The sequence below is a fragment of the Pelophylax lessonae genome, assembly GCF_965119305.1.
Source record: "Pelophylax lessonae genome assembly, chromosome: 6".
NCBI lineage: Eukaryota > Metazoa > Chordata > Amphibia > Anura > Ranidae > Pelophylax > Pelophylax lessonae.
Genome location: NC_138773.1, coordinates 19078227 through 19101026, shown reverse-complemented (window position 1 = coordinate 19101026; position 22800 = coordinate 19078227). Strand labels below are relative to the sequence as shown.

At 41.3% G+C, this 22800-nt stretch overlaps 1 protein-coding gene across 1 annotated transcript in view; it reads right to left on the bottom strand.

Moving 5' to 3' along the window:
• Positions 1 to 22800, bottom strand: part of LOC309557628 (uncharacterized protein) — a gene marked incomplete at its 3' end in the record, with an annotated part of 126498 nt that overhangs the window by 59730 nt on the left and 43968 nt on the right. The window contains 2 exon segments of the mRNA XM_082260419.1: positions 6831 to 6905; positions 7784 to 7999. Of these exon segments, the coding sequence (XP_082116545.1) occupies positions 6831 to 6905; positions 7784 to 7999 (291 nt within the window).

Here is a 22800-nt window from a genome sequence, read left to right as displayed (position 1 = left end):
TATGTGGTGAATTGGGCCAGAGGGCAGGGTCCAGGAGGCAAATCAGCCTGGTACCCCCATAAAGCAGTCACACTGCTACCTACCAGTATGATAATACCGACCGGTCAGGACGTTCAGACAGACCGCAGGTCGCCGACCACACTTAATACAACTGGCCCCATGGCCGCCAATGCTAATAAGTGTAGCACTGCAGCCAAATGCTCCGCCTACTCTTCTCTGCCCCCAGGCACTGATGGGCACTAATATGCTGCTCTGATGGCCACTGATGAAGCAGCAATGGTGGGTACTGATAAACTGCACTGATGGGTACTAATGAGGCTGCACTGATAAGACAGCACTGGTATGCTGCACTGATGGGGCTGAACTTATGGGAACTGATGAGTCTGCACTGATAGACTGTGGTTGTGGTCTGTGATTTACACATGACAGGGCGGGTCATAAAAAGGAAGGGGTGTGGCCTTTACAGGAAGGGGTGGGTCATATTTAAATTAGGGGGTGCACAAGTTTAGTCAGGCCTAGGGCAGCACAAAGCCTAAATATGCCACTGCTGCAATTATATATATTCTTCTTGTATTCAAAATCATCGCCCACAGTATCAAAAATAAAGTGACATGTCTGTGCTAAATGCAGTGCAAATTATTCCCACAATGTAAATGTAATTCATATAAAATATATATGACAATACCACAATAAAATAAGTTGTGATTGTGAATAAGTTAGGTGCAAGTTTAAGTGTGTAAACTAAACTTTATAAGGAAAAGTCCATAACTGAATTCCAGTGTGCAATCTAAGAAGTGCTGTCACTTGCTGTCAGATGCTTCCACCTTTCTTCTGTGATCTGTAAAGTGGTGGACTGGATAGCCTCTCTCTCTGCCTCTCACCTTAGTAGCACTGGCACTGCACTGGTTCAAAAAGCTGTCTATATTATTTTCATTATAAGAACTTGTCAGAACATGCTTCCACCACCTGTCCTTCACACTAGTAGTGCTCATTTGCTTTGCTCAAGTCAAGTGCCACTGCCAGTGGCCACTGCAGTGCAGGCACAGCCGCACAGGCAGAGGCAGGCCGCAGGAAGCACAGGCACCACCACAACACAACACTTATGGTCCATGGACCATGGATGGTCGGATAATCATCATAGCCGTCAGTCTCACTCTTCTTGGTTCAAAAAAGCCACCCATGACCCGTGTGTATATAATATTAATATTTTATATTGATTATTTGATTCTCAAATGGCACATGTGCCATGGCAAGGATTAGGCCCTCTCCACGGTCCACCTCACTCACCTCATAGAGAAGAAGATGAGATAACGAAGAAAATGCTCCGAGTCCCGCCGCCCGTGTCACAACTCCTCTCAGTAAGGGCCCTAAGGGGTGGAGTCTGAGTGACACACAACATGTTTAGAGGCAGAGACCTCGAGCGGGAAGACGGCAGCACGGCTCCTCCAGTGCAGTCTTAACTTGATGATCGTGACAGTGATTCCGCGGGCCGCGGCGCGAGCGAGGCTGTGGGATTGATTGAATTGAGTTGTGCTGCCTACTGCTACACGCTACCTACTACTAAATTGTGAGTCAGTATATTTTATTTCATTTTTATATATAAAAGCGGTATTGTTGAGCACTACTAGCCACTAGATCTCCTGGCTGTCACTTTGTCACATGTTGGGGAATCACAGCGGCTCGGCTCCAGAAGTGGCGGGTGTCCCCGTCATCCTGCCAGGGCCGCCAAGAAGTTCATCACCTAATCTTAAGTTATTAATATCTTATGAGGAGAGGACCTATGGGATTGAGAATTGAAATAATTAAATATATATGGCTTTTTGAACCAGTGCAGTCAGTGCCAGTGCCACCCAGACGCTATCCACCAGTGCCACCACCATTAAGTGTGTTGGTCGGTCACTCGAGCACTGAAGGAGGTGGAAGCATCTGACAAGTGAAGTGACACTTTAGATTTGCACACTGGAATTCATTTATGGACTTTTCGTTATAGATAGGTTTACACACTTCAACTTGTTTCACGCACCTGACCTAACTTATTTCATAACTTATTTTATTGTGATTTATTGTCATATTTTATATGAATTGAATTTACTGTTACATTGTGGGAATAATTATTTTCACTGCATTTAGGCTTTAGCACATTCATGTCACTTTATTTTTGATACTGTGTGGAGTGTGGGCAGGGCACTGGGGGCAACAATGATATAACGATTGCACAGGCACTTTATTCGCACAGCCAAGTTGTGTTTGTTAGTAGTTTCTTGATGCACTTTAAGCGCTGTAGCACAATTTATTTGTTTGTTTCATATTTTCTTTTTATTGGAAAGATTTGGTATAGCAGCTTTTATTATACACAGCCTTTATTTTCGTATGCGCTGATTTACAAATGACATTATACACATTTTTTTGAGCTTTATGCAACCTGCCATCTACTGTTCTGGCAGTGGTAATTTTTTTTAAAAGTAACGAGTAACTATGCAGCACAAAAAAAAAATACTTGAGTAGAAGTATCGAAATCATCGAAAAAATGTAGTGAAGTAAAAGTAGAAGTAGGAGAAAAAAATTCTACTCTAGGAAAGTACAGATACCGCATTTCGGTACTTAAGTACAGTACTTAAGTAGTTCTACTTCGTTACTATACATCTCTGCCTATAGCCTAGTAAAGTAGTGTAGTTACCTCCTATAGCCTAGTAAAGTAGTGTAGTTACCTCCTATAGCCTAGTAAAGTAGTGTAGTTATCTCCTATAGCCTAGTAAAGTAGTGTAGTTACCTCCTATAGCCTAGTAAAGTAGTGTAGTTACTTCCTATAGCCTAGTAAAGTAGTGTAGTTACTTCCTATAGCCTAGTAAAGTAGTGTAGTTACCAATATTAGTATTGTAACTAGTTACATTACTTAGTTACCAAAAAAAGTAATGTAGTTACTGTAATCAGTTACTTTGTAACTAGTTACCCCCAACACTGAATATAACACAGTTCTCATTATTAACCACTTTAGGACTGCTCACTGTGCTGCTACTGCGGCACAGTGGCAGCCCTGGGTCCAGCGACGTAGACTTACGTCGCTGGACTCCTAGCTGTCTTGGTGATCACCGTCTCTCTTCCCCGATCGTCGGGAAAGTGTGAGAAGATCCGCCTGCTTGTGTAAACAAAGCGGGCGGATCTTCTCTGTGACAGACAGGAGGAGATCACAGGATTCAGCATAGCTGAACCTGCGATCCCTGTCTGTGTCACAGAACCCCCCCTCCCCCCACACACGTCAGTAAGCATGAGGCATACATTTAAGCCCTTGATCACCAACAGTGTTAACCCCTTCCCTGCCAGTGTCTTTATTACAGTAACAGTGCATATTTATAGCACTGATTACTGTAGTAATGTCACTGGTCCCCCCAAAAGTGTCAAAAATGTCAGTTAGGGGTCCGATATGTCCGCCGCAATGTCGCAGTTCCGCAAAAAAACGCAGATCGCCGCCATTACTAGTAAAAAAAAAAACAATAAAAATGACATAAATCTTTCCCGTAGTTAATAGACGCAATAACTTTTGCGTAAACCAATCAATATATACGCTTATTGTGATTTTTTTTTTTTACCAAAAATATGTAGCAGAAAACAAATTGGCCTAAAATGTTAAAAAATTTTGATTTTTTTTTTTCTGAGAATGTCATATAGCAGAATGTGAAAAATATAGTTTTTTTTTTTTTTTTTTAAATTGTTGCATTTTTTTGTTTATAGCGCAAAAAAATAAAAGTCGCACAGGTGATCAGATACCACCAAAAGAAAGCTCTATACAAGGGGAAAAAAAGAACATTGTTTGGGTACAGCATCGCATGACCACGCAATCGTCCGTTAAAGTAACACAGTGCCGAATTGCAAAATAGGGCCTGGTCTTTAAGGGGGCAAATCCTTCCGGTCTTAAAGTGGTTAAAAGTCATACTAACCCATCATATGTCTGACATGGGCAGTATTAACATTTCTGTCCTGGTTGGACATAGGTTGGATGGGCACCAGTGGCTCTACCAATGAAAGAGAATCAAGTTTGGGTTATAACAGTCAGATACCAGAAGAATATAACACAGTTCTCATTATTAAAGGAAGATTCTGGTCAATTCACATGGTGGCTGATATAGACAACAGTGGATCTACCCTTCAATACCAACATTTGGGTGAAAATAGATGACAGAAATAAACAAAGGGGTTGATTTACTAAAGGCAAATATGCCGTGCATTGCAAGTACAGTTGCTCTAGATCTTAGTAAATGAGGGTATTTCTATCATCCAAACATGTGCAAGAAAAAATTAATTTATTTTTTCCTTGCATGTATTTGGATATCCTTTGCAAAGTGAAGCTTTAACTTATTTATTAAGCCCTGAAGCAACTGCACCATGCACAATATATTTTCCTTTAGAGGTTACTATGAATAAATTGTGTTTTATATTGCTCACATTGATCTTCACCCTTAATTGGTAAGAATTCATGTGTTGGTACATGAGAACTGGGAAGGGTGCTAATGTAGCTCTCCCTGAAATAGCATGAGTTATGGGTGGAACCAGTCACATAACAGAAGAATGCAAATAAACCCTAAAAAATACATGTGAATCTCAAAAAATTAGAATATCATCATCATCACTGACTGTGGAAACTTCACACTGGACCTCATACAACTTGGATTTTGTGCCTCTCCACTCCTCCTCCAGACTCTGGGACCTTAATTTCCAAATTAAATGCAAAATTGTCCCCAGTCAGTGATGATTTGGGGAGCCATGTCATCTGCTGGTGTTGGTCTCCCGTGTTTTATCAAGTCCAGACTCTACCAGGAAATACTAGAGCACTTCATGCTTCCCTCTGCTGACCAACTTTATGGAGATGCTGATTTCCAGCAGGACTTGGCACCGCCCACACTGCCAAATCTACCAATACCTTGTTTAATGTGCTTGATTGGGCAGCAAACTCACCTGACCCTCATTGAGAATCTGTTGGGTATTGTCAAGAGGAAGATGAGAGCCACCAGACCCAACAATGCAGACGAGCTGAAGGCCGCTATCAAAGCAACCTGGGCTTCCATAACACCTCAGCAGTGCCACAGGCTGATCACCTCCATGCCACCTCGCATTGATGCAGTAATTCATGCAAAAGGAGCCCCGACCAAGTATTGAGTGCATCCTATACTGTACAAGGACAGACTTTTCAGTAAGCCAACATTTCTGTATTAATCCTTTTTTATTGGTCTTATGTAATAGTTTGATTCTCTGGGATACTGAATTTTGGGTTTTAATAGCTTTCAATCATCAAAATAAAATAAAATAAAAGAAATGCTTGAAATATATGTTTGAAGGTGGGCCATTGTTGGCCAGCCTGTATTTGTAGGAGGAGTCTGGGGGGTATATATTCCTCCTCCTCTGGCAGGCACATGTTTGGGTGTTTCCTTCTGCTTCTCTCCCACCTGTATCCCACCTTTTTTTCTATTTCAGACACCTGTATACCTATGCCCTCTTTTAGGTATACTGACCAGCACGACTTTGGCACACCTCAGGTCGTGGTAGTTACAGTTATCGCATTAATCATTGAAGACTCAGACTACAAATATCTATCTGTCTATCTATCTACCTACCTATCTCTCTCTCTCTCTATATATATATATATATATATATATATATATATAATATATATATATATATATATATATATATATATATATATATATATACATATATATATACATATATACATATATACATATATGATATGTAACACATCAATATAAAATATATGAGTTTCACTTTTTGAATTGAATTATTGAAATAAATTTACTTTTTGATGATATTCAATTTTTTTTTTAAAAAGTGCCCATATCTAGTTTCCTACTTACCCACTGTAAGTGCCACATGGGCATCAGTAACATATATATATATTTAGATAGATAGATATATAAAAAAAAAATATATATTTATATATATAGACATATATATAAAAAAAAAAATATATATATATATATATATATATGTACATCTACTTTTCACTTTTTGAATTGAATTACTGAAATAAATGAACTTTTTGATGATATTCAATTTTTTTTTGAGATGCATCTGTATATTGTATTTTTAAAATGCCCATATCTAGTTTCATACTTACCCATTGTGTGTGCTTCATGGGCATCAGTAATATATCCGTTTTGGTTCGGGGTAGCTATGAGCGGTACTAATGTACCTACTCATAAAACAGCACCAGATATGGGTGAAAACAGCCACATAACAGATTATTACAAATTATTACTGAAAACAAATTGTATTTTTTTAAATGACCATATTACATTTCATACTCACCCATCATGTGTGGTGCATGAACCATATTTACATGTCTGTAATGGTCTGGCATAACTGGGATGGGCAACAGTGGATCTACCAATGAAACAACACCAATCAGGGGTTAAAATAGCCAAATACCAGAAGAATATCCCATGGTATATCACAATAGTTCTCATTAATAAAGGACAACTCTGGTCAATTCACCCATTTGCTGGTACAGGCACCCATGGATCTACCTCTGAATACCATTAAAGAGGTGAAAATAGATGACGGAAGTACATAAAATAGTACTTGAACAACATTTTTTTTTTTCATTTCTCGCATTGATTTTCCTACTCACTGTGTGTCCTGCATGGTAAGAATTAATATGTCTATCCAGGTTTGGGGTAGATGAGATTGGGGCTGATGTATCTACCCCTGAAATAGCATCAGATATGGGTGAAAATATTCACATGGAAAACAGGAAAATCTCATTTTTTTTATGCGGAAATTCGTATTTTTAAAATAACCATGTTACATTTCATACTCACCTATCATGTGTGTTACATGGGCAGGTTTAACATGTATGCCTTGATTTGGGGTAGCTGGGATGGGCACTAGTGGATCTACCAAAAAAAAGAGCATCAAATGGGAATTAAAATAGACAGATAACAGAAGAATATTACATTTTCGTTATTAAAGGAGGGATCTGGTTAATGCACACAATTTATTAAAAACTATGCCTATTATATCTTTTCTTTATCTATTTTTTTTAAATAGAATTAAATATTTTTCACATTGCTTCAACATCCTTGTCCAGCTGCTGCTCAGGAATCTGGATGGATCCCAACTTTAAACTCCAGAGCCTGAATCAGCTCAGAGATGTCAGCCAACAGCAGGCTTTTGCCTCCTATTGGCTGAAAAGGGTCCCAGGAGTGCAGAACAAAGTGCACTTCTGTGATCTATAGGAGAAGTTTAACCAAAACATCTGACAAATTTTTCCTTTGACCATTAAAATATTTATATTTAAATATATATTTTTTTATTGTATTGAAAAATTTTGTTGTACGGAGATGGGTAACCCTAACTTAAATTTTATGTAGTTTTTGAAAACTTCTTTTTTGGGGGTTTGCAGAAATACCTGGACACTTTTTTTCTGGACAATAAACATGAGCATTTGCACCAGTATGATCTAGAACAGTGATGGTGAACCTTGGCACCCCAAATGTTTTGGAACTACATTTCCCATGATGCTCAAATACACTGCAGAGTGCATGAGCATCATGGGAAATGTAATTCCAAAACATCTGGGGTGCCAAGGTTCCCCATCACTGATCTACACTGTGAACATCCACCTATGGTCAAATTATTAATTCCAGTTTTCACCTTTTTCAGCTAATTCAAGCTTTGACCAAAATAATGAGCGACAAAAAAGAAAAAGAAAAAAATCAAATTGGTATAATGTCCATTATAGCTTACCAGCCTTCACTAGGTGGGTACCTACCTTTAGCACTGGGCATAAAGTCTATTTGCCGATCGATATTGGTATTCTTCATCAAGGCACATTTCGTCTCCAGTTTACTGAACAGGAAGAGATCTCTGACTTTTATCTTATTCAGATTCTTCATGAGTTCGTCCTTTGTATCTCCGCTGTCTTCTGCATCATCAATCACCACTATTAGGGGTTTTCCTTCTGCATCAAAAATATCCATTGAGACGGCTTTCAGGACAATAAAAGAGGTGATCATTAGCTTTGGATACTTGACCCCCAAATTGCATGATCGGGGCAAAATATATCATATCATCAATAGAGGTGGTGGTAGTAAGCAATGTGAAAAAATATTTTCCATTGTGTGACTCTTACCCAATTTTCCTATCTCTGTTTCCAAACTTGATGCAATTTTCCAGGAGAAGAGATCAGTAAGGAAAATGCAGAAAGTGCTCTCGGAAACTGCGTCCTTTAGCTTTGTGTCTTTGAGAATGGTGTATTTGGTCATCTTTACTCTTTCATTAAAAACACTAGAACTCAACGCAGCTTTCAGCCATGTAGGGTCTGTCACCTCCACGGAAAAGATCCCAATCACATGTCCTGGTCTCTGCTATAAAAGGTTTATGTCAGTGCAATGGAAACCCATATTACAAGAACAATATGAGTATTAAATCAAAACAAAAATGTACAAAAACTCTCTATTATGTCCTTAAATATTTGAGTTGTGATGTATTGGAAGGGGGTCCACTTGTACAAAGTCGGACATACACATGTTGTTGTCTAAATTGTCTTTAGAGAAATAAGTGAGCTTCCATCGCTGACCTCCATTTTTAAAGTCTAGTTACCTGGATATTAAATTAATTCTCTATCTTTAGGATTTTCTAACTCATTGACCAAACATTTTTATGTGTTGAGTGAAATCAGAACTCTTGATCTGGAGCAGTAACTCAGATGGCGCTTTTTCACTGCATGGTATGGATCGGTTTGTCTCGGTTTGGCACTTTTCCACTGCATGGTACCGCATGGTACGGGTTAGAGCGGTTCGGTACGGTTTGGTACAGCGGCGCTTTTCCACTACATGGTACGGCTCGGTACGGCTCGCTTAACCTCCCTGGTGGTATGTTTCTTTTGGATTTTAGGTGCTGAAAGAGGTACCATTATTTTGCATGTAATTCTTGTGAATGAGCAGCCCAAACCAACAGCATACATTTATATATATATATATATATATATATATATATATATATATATATATATATATATATATATATATATATATATATGTATATATATATATATACATATATTATATATATATATATATATATATATATATATATGTAATGCATACAGCTGGTTTGGGCTGCTCATTCACAAGAATTACGTATATATGTACGTATATATATTTATATATATAAAAAGTACAGTAAAACTGCAGGAAAGGGCACTGGGGGGGGGGGGGGCAATGAAATGTGAATTTATTTAATTTTGAATGGTATCAGTGTGTTTGGTGTGTTTTTACATTTGAATTTGCCGCCGGTTCCACCCCCCTGCGAACGTCACGTCGCAGGAGACGGAAGCCGGGGCACGGAGACGATCGGGAGGAAGAACTGCCGCTAGACACCGCCGGACACATCGCTGGATCCCGGTGACAAGGTAAGAAACCTCTTTTACAGGATCCAGCGATGCTTCTGGCGGTACCCCGAGTGTGGCTCGGGGTTACCGCTTTTGGCTCTGAAATGTAACCCCCGAGCCATGCTCGGGAATACTGCTAGGAAGGTTAAACAGTACAACCTCGGTTGGGGTTCCAAGCAGGCCGTACCAATACCATATCCCACAATCCTTTGCATGCAGCATTGATTGTTTGTCAACACTAGCCACTGATTGGTCAGAGAATCGTTGTAATCCCACCCACTTACTACTAAGTTCTACAACAGTGGAAAAGCAAACCGAGCCGAGTAGAGCCTATACAGTGCTGAAAGGTGCCGACTCGTACCACGCAGTAAAAAAAAGCAAACCGAGCCGAGCTGGGCCAAGCAGTGCCGAGTGGAGCCGAGCCGGTGCTTGCAGTGGAAAAGTGCCAAGAAAGTACTGAAGCCAGAGCAATAATATAAAAAACATAGAATAAGAACTAATTTAAGGAATATAGTTAAACAAAATATGATCAACAGAATACTAAAGCCCGTATGGCTTGCATGGAAAAAAACAATTGTTTTTTTTTTTTTTATGTGGTTTGCTATTGTTAAGAGGGGATAAAGAAAGAAAAGAGAAGAAAAATGGTGATTTGGGATCAGTTATAGGTACAACTAAGAGATGCTTTAGATTGAATTATTATATTTTTGTAATCATGATACTGATAAATTTGAATGTTAAAATGCAATGAATAAAATGTATATGTAACTGAACTTAAATAAATAAAGATAAAATTTGAAAAAAAAAAATATGAAAAACAGGTTACTAGAACTTTTTTTTAGAGGAATGTCTATAAGAAAACCTTCCTATTTTTCTTACAATGGTTTATCTTGAAATTTAGAACAAACTGTCTCTTAACTGTATGCAGGAATTTCCCTAAGGTAAGGTAAGAGAAGATAAGATAAAAGAGGGAGAAAATTCCCTGGAATAGTTTCAGAAATTAACAAATGTGAAATGGTAGATAATCACTTCTGCTCCACCCAAAAAGAGAAAAAAAAAACTATTGAATAAAATTGTTTTATTATCCTGTTGTGAATAATAAACCAAAAGACTGGAGCAATCTAATATTTAATGCCCCCCTAAAATAAGACATTTCACACTAGGACCTCAAGAAACAGACCTTTTTGAAATGATGCATGCTTATACTGGCTACCGTGGAATTGGGTTGAGATTCATCTGACCCATCATGCATTGTGGTTAGCACTAGCATGACTTGAAAATAATATATGTAGGTTCTTCCAACATACTGTATGTGGCAGAGGAGTGACTCTGAACTGATGTAACATTTATAAACTCAATGTGGGTTTATGGTTCCACAACTCTCAAGTAGGGATGATCGAACTTTTGAAAAGTTCGGTTCGACCAGAACACCCGAACTTCCCGAAAGTTCGGCCCGGATTTCAGAACCCCATTGAAATCAATGGGATCTGAACTTCGGTAATAAAAAAAACACAATTTTGAAGCCCTAAAACCCAATAAATGCCCCTAAAAAAAAAATGGTCATTTTGGATAGAGAGCCAATTATTGAAAAAATGATTGGAAAAAAAAAAGAGATTTCTTTGGATTTAGTGTCTGGGGGGTCTAAAAGGTGTACCTGTGAAGTTTTAGCTCTGTAGCATGTCCAGAACCATAAAAAAAAGTTTGTTTTTATTAGAATTGCAGTAGAACAGGATAGCGGCTTCGCTATTTTCACACCCAGCTTTTTGTTGCAGGCGTTTATTGGCTTTTTTGTGGACTTGTTTGGAGGCAGGCATGACATCTGAACTTCTGTGTAGGGGTATATATACACACACACATGTATGTATATATACACATACACATACACATATATAGGTGTGAAAGTAGCAGAACCCTATGGCTGCGCTAATGAAATTATTAACAGCCATAGGGCTTCGCTCCTTTCACACCTATATGTGTGTATGTGTATAAATACATATATGTGTGAGTGTATATATACCCCTATACACAAGTTCAGATGTTATGCCTGCCTCCAAAGACGCCCAAAAAATGCCCAAAAAAAACGTCTGCTACAAAAACGCCTAGGTTTGTTGTTGCAGGCGTTTTTTTTGGGCATTTTTTGGGCGTCTTTGGAGGCAGGCATAACATCTGAACTTGTGTATAGGGGTATATATACACTCACACATATATGTATTTATACACATACACACATATATGTGTGAAAGGAGCGAAGCCTTATGGCTGTTAATAATTTCATTAGCGCAGCCATAGGGTTCTGCTACTTTCACACCTATATGTGTGTGTGTATGTGTATATATACATACATGTGTGCGTGTATATATACCCCTACACAGAAGTTCAGATGTCATGCCTGCCTCCAAACACGTCCACAAAAAAAGCCCAATAAAATGCCTGCAACAAAACAGCCAGGTGTGAAAGGAGCGAAGCCGCTATCCTGTTCTATAGCAATTCTAATAGAAACAATCTTTTTTCTATGGCTTTCTATGGCAGTCACCCTGACATGGAAGGGTTTGGTCACCCTGCCATAGCAGTCAGAGTCAGTTAACCCTACACTACACTACAGTCCCCTGACACTTAACACTTTCCCTACAGAAACTAGATTATTAAATCTAACTATAGTGGAAAATAGTACCCTAACTACACTAGATATCCCTTTCCTCACACTATTAATTGCTAAATGACACTTTGAAGCAGGAGTAACAGAACTGCTTCCACTCTCTTCCACAGCCCCTGTATTACAATGCTAGAGATTTGGCGGGGCTATCTTATATACTGGGGGGCGTATTCACTACTGATTGGCCTCTGGACCCCCTAGTCACTCCAATCACATTTTACTGATGGTTCTGGTCCAATCACCGGCTTTTAAAGCCCAGTTCCTGTCCCATAGCATTTTGGTTGGTTCTGGTTGCCGAATTCCAAACTTTTTCAGCAAAAAGTTAGAAATTCGGCCGAATTTCGAACAGTCAATGTTCGGGTCGAGCCGATGGTCGACCGAAACCGTTCGATCATCCCTACTCACAAGTATTAAATTCACAAAATGCTACGTTTTTCCATGGCCCATAACCAAGATTAGCAGCAAAAATGAGCCATCAGAATTTTCAGATTTGTTTTTGACAGCAGATATCAGCAAATCCGCAAAACTCTCTAATTATTATTCGTTTTTTTTTTTTTATTTAAATAAAATATAACAAAAGAGCCCCAAACAATACTGACAACTGACTCAACAAATCAGGCTTGCAGTCCATTTTTTCCTAAGCAACAAGTCTACATGCATATGGCAGCTTTCCCTGTCATGTAAAAAACTGTAGGTAAACCCCACCACCAATTTCTGTAATATGTTTTTCAGGCAATGGTGGTGTGGTACAGATGAATCCAACAACTATAATCTCCCCAGGCACATACTCTGAACAGGAAGTGTGTGGGGGTCATTATTTTGGTACTTCCCTTTCGAAGCAGGATCCAGAAGGCCACATGAGCCTAAATTAGCTTTTACTACATTTACAGCACTCTTATGGAGAGTTACGGAAACATCAAACCAATTACCTGGAACACTTAGAGTTTAGAGATGGTAGTGCGTACAGACCTTTATTTAAGGTATTTGAGTTGAGTTGATGATATTTTACCTTGTTGATGGATCTTCCATCCTGAACTTGTTGGCCAGGTAAACATAAAGGTTCTGGAAGAAAATACAACACGTTTTTATTGAACCAGGATAAATTAAATAACATAATTGTAATGTTTTATATGACGTAATTAAAAAGATTCCACATCAACAAGATATAAAGAATAACTTCCCCTTCAATATATCCAGAGGAGCGATGTCAGTTTACAGAATAACCATTTTTTCCAGTTCCTTTAAGAATGTTTTTATAGTTTTACATGTCCAGGCCAGTTTAAATGTCCATTTGTTAAAGTGTAGCTATTGCCAATAATTTTCCTTTTAAACTCGTATAGATTAGGGAAGGGTTAAAACTCCTGCCAGGTAATATCTTTAAAATAAGGTAAATTCACCTCCTAGATATTTGCCTTTTTAAAAGTTGTCCCTGTTGGAAGATTTCCTCTCATCTCTTGCTGTGGAGATAATTCTAAAATGTTGGATTTTTCCATACTTTGTGCCCCAATGTTAATGACCATCATGAATAAGGCTGATGAATCTGCTCATTGGAGAATGAAAACCAAAAAAATAAATACCCGAGAGTTTTCTTGGGTAGGAAAGTGACAAAAGACCTTTTGGTGATCCGGTCAGCAGAGGCACCTGTTAGAGTATGTATTGGTATTGTGGTGTGTCTATGAATGGATCCAAGTTGTGATGTTGGATAAATAACAAAGAACTTTACTTCACCGAAGAGACACGTTTTGTGGCTCACAAACAACACCTCAGTTTAGGGTGATATACACAAGTTTTCATTTTCTGGTTCCAGGCTTCCTGGAGCATCTTTTCAGTGAAATTAAGTTCTTTGTTATTCATATAACAACTCCAATCCATCCATAGACATACTACAATCCCACCACACACTCTAACGAGCTCCTCTGCTGATCAGATCTTCAACAGGTCTTTTGTCCTTCTCCTATCGAAAAATCCTTACCAATGGCCTGATAGCCCCCCCAGACTCAGGATCGGAACTGCCTAGGCATTGAGAGTGATTGAGCCCATCCCGCAAGGAGACAGGGGTTATCTTCATCTGCAATCATGGAGGGTTGCATGTTTTACCCCATGGGGTGACCATAACCTGACCAGATGTAAATCATTTTTTCTTTTTCTCTTTCTGCCTAACATCTATATTGTTGGTATTGATCTGTAGAAACTTTACACTATAAGGGCTCTGCCACCTATGCTTTTTTTTTTGGTAGACACTCTGAACCATCCTATGAGTCTTTAATTTGCTCTTTAAGCTTGACCAATCAGACAACTGCCACTCACATCCCATATCCAAGAGGATGTGTTAACTTAAAGGAATGGAGCAATCATAAACATTTGATTAACCGACTTGCTCTGTGAAGGTTGCTCATTTTAAACATGGCTCCCTTCTGGCGGATACCCAGACTGTGGCTTAAAGCATAAACAAACCACATGGTGAAGAAGTCCAAATGCTTAAGTTGTTCATATTATGATTACATAAAATGTGCAAATGTGTTTCAGAGGCCATAACACTCCCCCTTTATCAGGGCTGCAAAATAAATATAAAAATAAAAAATATTATTATTATTATTGTAATTTTTTGTAGAGTTTAAGTGTTTTATCCTATGTAATTGAGACTATTTGAAAATTATTTGATGATTTGAAATGTATATTTTTTGCAACAATGGTGACTATACTATATTTAGATTTATTCATGTAGGTGTGATAACAAATATCCCCTGAGGAAGCCAAATTCTTTGGCGAAACATGTCGGGATTATCACCTCATAAAACTAACTAACTACTGATTATGTTTGTCAACATCCAAAATGAAAATGATTTGATGCAGTCATTTTAATGTTTTCGCTTATATGTGTTTTCACATTTGTGACTTCTACTTTGTGTGTCACATTTTGTGACTTCTACACTTTTTAGTCAAATGGAATAAAATCTATGAATTTTACCAATGGTCCGTGATACTTGTTGTCCTATGTTCATTTGTTGGGATGCGGTGCCTTTGAGACTTCCTCTGATAACCTTTTCTTGTGCCATAAAAGTAAAGGGATGTATCACTTTTATTTAATGGATTTATTATTTTAATGTTTATTATTTTATGTGATCATATTATGAATAATTATAATTAGGGTTGCACCTATATCGATACCTGATACCAGAATTCCGGATAATGGAAGTGACATCAGCTGGGGGCGGGGCCGCAGTGGCATCGCAAGGGGGTGCGGACCGCACCAGGATGATACCCGCCAGAGGGGTGACACCTATGGGTAGCGGCACCGATAACACCTCACCCCTACACTGATCTGCATCTCTCGCCCACTGCATCACAAAGCAGAGTGGATCAAAGCCTCCTCCCCCTCCTCTTTGTGTACATCTACAAAGGAGGAGGGAAACACACACCAGTGCATATCCTGTGCTGTTTTGGAGTTTATTGTAATGTAGATGGACAGAGGAGGGGACAGTGACCAGGAAGGGGGGCCAAGTTAAAAATGATGGAGGAGTGATGGGGGTGGGGTTTAAGAGGATATGTGCTGGGGAGGTGCTTTGGGAGGCGAGAGGAAGATCTTACGCTAGAAGCGGGGGGTTGGATTTGAAATCCCCTCCCACAGCACCCGTCCAGCACATATCCAAACCCCCACCTTACTAGCACAAGTGGAGAGAGGGGTCTTCACTAAGGGGGGGGTCTATACTAATAAAAGGGGGTCTGTACTGATAGAGGGGGTCTGTACTGAGTGGGGTCTATACTGATGGAGGGGGGTCTGCACTAAGGGGGATCTAAACTGATAGAGGGGATCTGCACTGAGGGGGTCTATACTGATAGAGGTGGTCTGCACTGAGGTGGGGTCTATACTGATAGAGGGGATATGCACTGAGGGGCGGGGTCTATACTGATAGAAGGGGTCTGCACTGAGGAGGGGTCTATACTAATGGAGGGAGGTCTGCACTGAGGGGGGTCTATATTAATGGAGGGGGGTCTATACTGATAGAGGGGGGTCTATACTAATGGAGGGGGGTCTATACTGATGGAGGGGGGTCTACACTGAGGGGGGTCTATACTGATAGAGGGGGTCTGCACTGAGGAGGGGTCTATACTGATGAAGGGGGGTCTGCACTAAGGAGGAGTCTATACTGATGAAGGGGGGTCTGTACTGTGCCCTCATAACCCCCTGTATTGTGCCTTCCTAACACCCTGTACCACTCTCTCTTGCCACCTGTGTTGTGCCCTCCCTGTGTTGTGTCCTTCGCCCACCCTGTGTTGCCTCCTCCTTCCCCCACCAACTGTCACATCTGCCCCCATGTTTCCCAATGACCCTCCCATCCCCAGCGATCACAGCCTTTTCCATCCCAACTCTCCCACTCCACAATCCCTATTTCACCCCACCCTCAACTACCCTACCCCCATTTACCCCTCTATCCCCCACCCCACACTGCCCTCACCCAAGCCTCCCCCGACTCCCTAACAACCCCCTACCCCCCAAAACCACCCCCTACCTACTCTTTCTAGGCAATAGGTATTGGCGAAAGAGTATCTGTATTCATACTCTGTGTTAAAAAGTGATATTGGTGCATCTCTAATTATACCCCTTCACTATTTTGTTTGCCATTCCTGTTGTTTGTTTATGAGTTGATCAATAAAAAAAAAAAAAAAGCAGGGGTCCTCACCCTCTGTACACAAAACTAGGAGAAAAAGTTATACATTCGGATACACTTTAAAGCCCAGTGGTGGTGTCAGTTAATTTGTATCATTGGTGCTTTAATTATAGTGTTGAGCTGGATAGGGACCCATCAACATGTCATGATTGAAGTAGCAAAGTCCTCTGCTGCCCCTGCACCCCACCACCCTCTCTAAAACAATATATAGACATTCACTGAAGAAAATACCACTATGACTTACCTGGTGTCACTTCCAGGATTTGTCTTATCTGGAGAAGTTTAGTGAGCATCCGTCTCTCTATCCCATCCATCATGGAAACGCCTCGTCCAGTCGCTATTTTTCTCAAGCGTTTCTGGATCACCGAACCATCAATTTATTTCCTGAAAAGTCAAAGGTGAGGAGAAATGAACAAAGAGAAATGGCACCACATTTTACAGTAACAAAGTATACCGGTCATTATAAAATAACTAAATACATAGATAAACACTTAGGGGTCTATTCCTAAAAGATTCGATATGTGAATGTCACAAGGATTTACATAGCTGTCATCAAGGACTTTGGAGTTGCCGCCTCTTCTCTCTTATATAGTGAATACAGGCTCCTGGGTTTAGTAACATTTTAAACATTTCCACAACTATCATGAATAACCTACCCATCAGTGGTGGCCTGTCCATTGACGACACAGGGGTGCCACCCCCCCCCTATCCATGCGTCCTGTCCCCTAATCTACATGCAGGGCACCGGACGCATGGATTCCAACCGGGGATTTTTTTTTTTTAAGCACGTGATAAGATCCAAAGGCCCTAATAGGCTAAAAAAAAGGGTGGGCTCTGGGGGCACAGAGCACTGTGCCCTGAGCCCACCCAGTTGTATGACAATAGCGAATGAATATTCCCTATTATCACACTGACTCTCCTCCCAGCCAATCAGGAAGCGGGTCGTGAGACCCCTTTCCTGATTGGCTAAAAAGAGAAGTGATTTTACTGGCCAATGGCCAGGAAGAGGGAGGGGACGTATGGTCTAGAGATCGACCGATTATTGGCAACACCGATATATCGGGGGCCGATATGCACTTTCCCCGATATATCAGAATTGGCCCCTGAGGTTACCGATATTGCTGATATTTAGGGAAAGTGCTTGTACCGGAGTGATGCCTGCAGCTAGAGGCATCACTCCGGTACTGGCATCCATAGCCGATGGTCGGCTGTCTTGTAATGGCAACTGAGAAGCCGCTTGACTGTCATTACAAGGAGGGGACGTCTCCCCCCTCCCCCTGCCTTCCACAGCTCCCACGGGTCTCCCGCCGGGGGGGGTGTTGGTTGTTTCCACCCCCCCCCAAATTTTCATTCACCAGCTGCCACGGCTCCCCATACATATTTATTTCCTACGATCATCAGCTACGCTTAGGGGCCATAATGTGTAAATTTCCTGATTGGGGTATTTCCAGAAAATATCACACTAGATATATCCTCAATGTGGCCACTGGATGGATCTGGCAATCATAGAAAATAAAACCGTAAACAATGCTGCACTAAAATTAAGAAACTGGGTTGAATGGATTCAACATATATAGTGACACATAGTAATAACAAAATCACAAAAATCTAATAAACGTAGCATGTAAACATGTATAAGGTAGAAAAAACAGAAGCGCATGGTGCAAAAGTCTTTCAATATAGATCCAATTATGCTTCCACTTTTCAATGAAAAAAGTGCAACAGTGCATACAAAATCACAAAAATAGATTTCTCAAAGTGTCCAAATCAGAATAGTAAAATCCATATATGAGGAAAAAGTGTGAGAGAGAGGGGGGAGAGAGAGGAGAGATAGAGGAGAGAGAGGGGGGGAGGGGGGAGAGAGGAGAGAGAGAGAGAGAGAGAGAGAGAGAGAGAGAGAGAGAGAGAGAGAGAGAGAGAGGGGGGGAGTGAGAGAGGAGGGAGAGAGAGGAGAGAGGGAGGAGAGAGAGGAGAGAGGAGAGAGAGAGAGAAAGAGAGGGGGGGAGAGAGAGGAGAGAGAGAGAGGGAGAGGGGGAGAGAGAGGAGAGAGGAGAGAGGGAGAGGGGGAGAGAGAGGAGAGAGGAGAGAGAGAGAGAGTGAGAGAGGAGAGAGAGAGAGGAGAGAGGGGGGAGAGAGAGGAGAGAGAGAGAGAGAGAGAGAGAGAGAGAGAGAGAGTGAGAGAGGAGAGAGAGAGAGACGAGAGAGGGGGGAGAGAGAGGAGAGAGAGAGAGAGAGTGAGAGAGGGGGGAGAGAGAGGAGAGAGAGGGGGGGAGAGGGGAGAAAGAGAGTAGAGAGAGAAAGAGAGAGAGAGAGAGAGGAGAGAGGAGAGAGAGAGAGAGTGAGAGAGGAGAGAGAGAGAGAGGAGAGAGGGGGGAGAGAGAGGAGAGAGAGAGAGAGAGAGAGAGTGAGTGAGAGAGGAGAGAGAGAGAGACGAGAGAGGGGGGAGAGAGAGGAGAGAGAGAGAGAGAGTGAGAGAGGGGGAGAGAGAGGAGAGAGGAGAGAGGGAGAGGGGGAGGGGGGAGAAAGAGAGGAGAGAGGAGAGAGAGAGAGAGAGAGAGGGGGGAGAGAGAGGAGAGAGAGAGAGAGAGTGAGAGAGGGGGGAGAGAGAGGAGAGAGAGAGGGGGGAGAGGGGAGAAAGAGAGTAGAGAGAGAAAGAGAGAGAGAGAGAGAGGAGAGAGAGGAGAGAGAGTGAGAGAGAGGGGGGAGAGAGAGAGGAGAGAGAGAGGGCGAGAGAGAGAGAGGTGAGAGAGAGATCAGAGAGGGAGGAGAGAGAGAGAGAGGGGGAGAGAGAGAGGAGAGGGGGGGAGGAGAGAGAGGGGGGGAGGAGAGAGAGAGAGGGGGGAGAGAGGAAAGAGAGAGGGGGGGCGACCGAGGAGAGAGAGAGAGAGAGAGGGGGGGCGAAAGAGGAGAGAGAGAGGAGAGAGAGGGGGGCGAGAGAGGAGAGAGAGAGAGGAGAGAGAGGGGGGCAAAAGAGGAGAGAGAGAGGAGAGAGAGGGGGGGCGAGTGAGGAGAGAGAGAGAAAAGAGAGGAGGGAGAGAGAGAGAGAGTGTGCTTGTAACAGGGTGACAACCCAAGAACAAATGAAAGAAAATAAGAGAGGATTGTCGCCCTATGCAAAAGTAAAGACCAGACAAGGAAGTTTTCTGGAGATTTATGAATGCTGAACATTTTAAAATATGGAAAATTATTTTCCAAATCATATTAACCATTTGCCGACAGACCGGCTGGCTCGGCTGTGCAAACTTACGTATGGGTACATTGGTTTGCGGGAGTGCTCCCCTGGGCTCACACTTAACCCCTGGGTTAACCCCTTATCTGCCAGTGTCATTAGCACAGTAACAGTGCATATTTTTAGCACTGATTACTGGAGTAATGTCACTATCCCCCCCCCCCCACAAAAGTGTCACAAATGTCAGTTAGGGGTCCGATCTGTCTGCCACAATGTCGCAAACCCGCTAGAAATCGCTGATTGATGCCATTACTAGTAAAAAATTAAAAAGTAAATAAAAATGACATCAATCTTTCCCCTAGTTTGTAGACATGATAACTTTTGCGCAAAGCAATCAAAATACGTTTTTTGGGGTTTGTTTTACCAAAAATATGTAGCAGAATAGAAATTGGCCTAAAAGGATGAAAAAAAATAGATTTTTAATTTTTTTTTTTGGAATGTTATATAGCAGAAAATAAAAAAAATATTGTTTTCGGTTTTTTTTTTTTTTTTTTCAGAATTGTCTCTATTTTTGGTTTATAGCGCAAAAAATAAAAATCACAGAGGTGATCAAATACTACCAAAAGAAACTCTATTTGTGGGCAAAAAAGGACATCAATTTTATTTAGGTACAGCATTGCACGACCGCGCAATTGTCCATTAAATTAACGCAGTGCCGAATCGCAAAAAATGGCCTGATCAATAAGGGGGAAAATCCTTCCAGTCGAGAAGGGGCTAACATTAACGCTTATATAAGATTTTAGAGACTTGGTTTACACTTCTTTGGATATAGGTACTTACTGTGTGGTAGTCATACCCCCATTCCTGATATGACGTATAGGTAACCTGCAGACCTTGTAGGATAAAGCCTGGAAAGTGGTGGCATCTCTGGTGCAGTTATAAGATATTAGAAGTTTCTGTGGTATGGTAGATAGAATTAGTTGTATCTGGTTCTGATGATTGTCTCTTCCTTTTCTGCAGCCAATAGTGACTTACACCCCCCCAGGAAAGTTTAACACTGGCTATAAGCGTTTATTAGTTCCTCATATTTCTTTTTCCCTGCATATCTCAGTCTTCATAATCTTTTTCCTTTTATTTTCTGAAGCTCTTCTTCCTTGTTCTTTCCCTGAGCTTCATGATGTGACCTTTGTTACTTTTTATCCACAAAGTAGAATTTGCTCCTTCCAATATCTCATCCAATTGCTTCTCACTCTGTGTTATATTAGGTAAATTGCTTCTACTATGTTGGGATTGTCTTCATAGAAATATTGGTGAGCATAACCCACCGTATTATAAAAAGCATCAGGATATACACTGCCTGGCCAAAAAAACAGTCGCCAGCAAAAAAAAAGGGTCACACACCCTAATATTTTGTTGGCTTTGATGACGGCACGCATTCGCTGTATCATTGTTTCCATAACCTTCTAAAATGTCACAAGTTTTATTTCCATCCAGTGTTGCATTCATTTTTCACCAAGATCTTGTATTGATGATGGGAGAGTTGGAGCACTGCGCAAAGCCTTCTCCAGCACATCCCAAAGATTCTCAGTGGGGTTAATTCAATCCAATTAATGAAATATACAAAATATTTTTTATTGTAGTGTTTTCATGTGCAGTCCATAATTAACTCCTTAAAGCGGAGTTCCAGCCATTTCACTCACCTGTCCAACGGTCCAGCGATGCGGCCGCCCGAAGCCTCGATCCTCTCCCTCGGCGCCGGCATCACTGCTGTGGGCACCCGGCTGTGACAGTTTGCAGCTTCACAGCCGGGTACCCACTGCGCATGCGCGAGTCGCGCTGTGCGTCTTGATTGGCCGGCAATATTCTGGGACCTCTGACATGTCCCAGAAGATTGCAGGGAGGGAGGGGGAGAGGAGAACTTCCGTTCAGGGCGCCGCCTAAGCTGAAGTTCCATGTAGAGTGAATGGATTAACTGCATAGTACATGTAAAATGGCTGAACTGACTGATGAAGGGGATGATCTGCTTCCTGAAATGCATTTCCCATCATACAGTGCGCTAAGTGACAAGCATTAGGAGTACAGAGCGGAGATCCTGTGTGGAGACAGCTAGCACAGCCAACCGCATCATCATTTACTTCCCGGGGGTGGAGCCTAACTTTCCTCTGGCTGAGCTGCTCCTGCTCATCAGGACTTGTGAGTGTGCATGTGCGTTCACTATTGTTATTCCACTCAATAAAGACATACTACACCATGAGGCAGTATTTAGTCACCATGAGACTAAAGATCTATAAAATGGAATCAGTACCTCCTTCCTCCTGCTGGTGACCCCTCTAGTGTTACCCAAAGATCTATAAAGGGGAACCAGAACCTCCTTCCTCCTGCTTGTGATACCTTTAGTGACAACTAAAGGTCTATATAGAGGAATCAGGACCTCCTTCCTCCTGCTGGTGACCCTTCTAGTGATTTAAAGATCTATATAGAGGAATCAGTATCTCCTGCCTCCTGCTGGTGATCCCTCTAGTGATACCCAATGATCTATATAGAAGAATCAGAACCTCCTTCCTCCTGCTGGTGATACCTTTAGTGACAACTAAAGATCTATATAGAGGAATCAGGACCTCCTTCCTCCTGTTGAGGATCCCTCTAGTGATATAAAGATCTACATAGAGGAATCAGGACCTCCTTCCTCCTGCTTGTGACCCTTCTAGTGATATAAAGATCTATATAAGGAAATCAGGACCTCATTCCTCCTGCTTGTGACCCCTCTAGAGATAACTAAAGATCTATACAGGGTAATCAGGACCCCCTTCCTCCTGCTGGTGACCCCTTAAGTGATATAAAGATCTACATAAAGAAATCAGGACCTCCTTCCTCCTGCTGGTGCCCCCTCTAGTGATATAAAGATCCA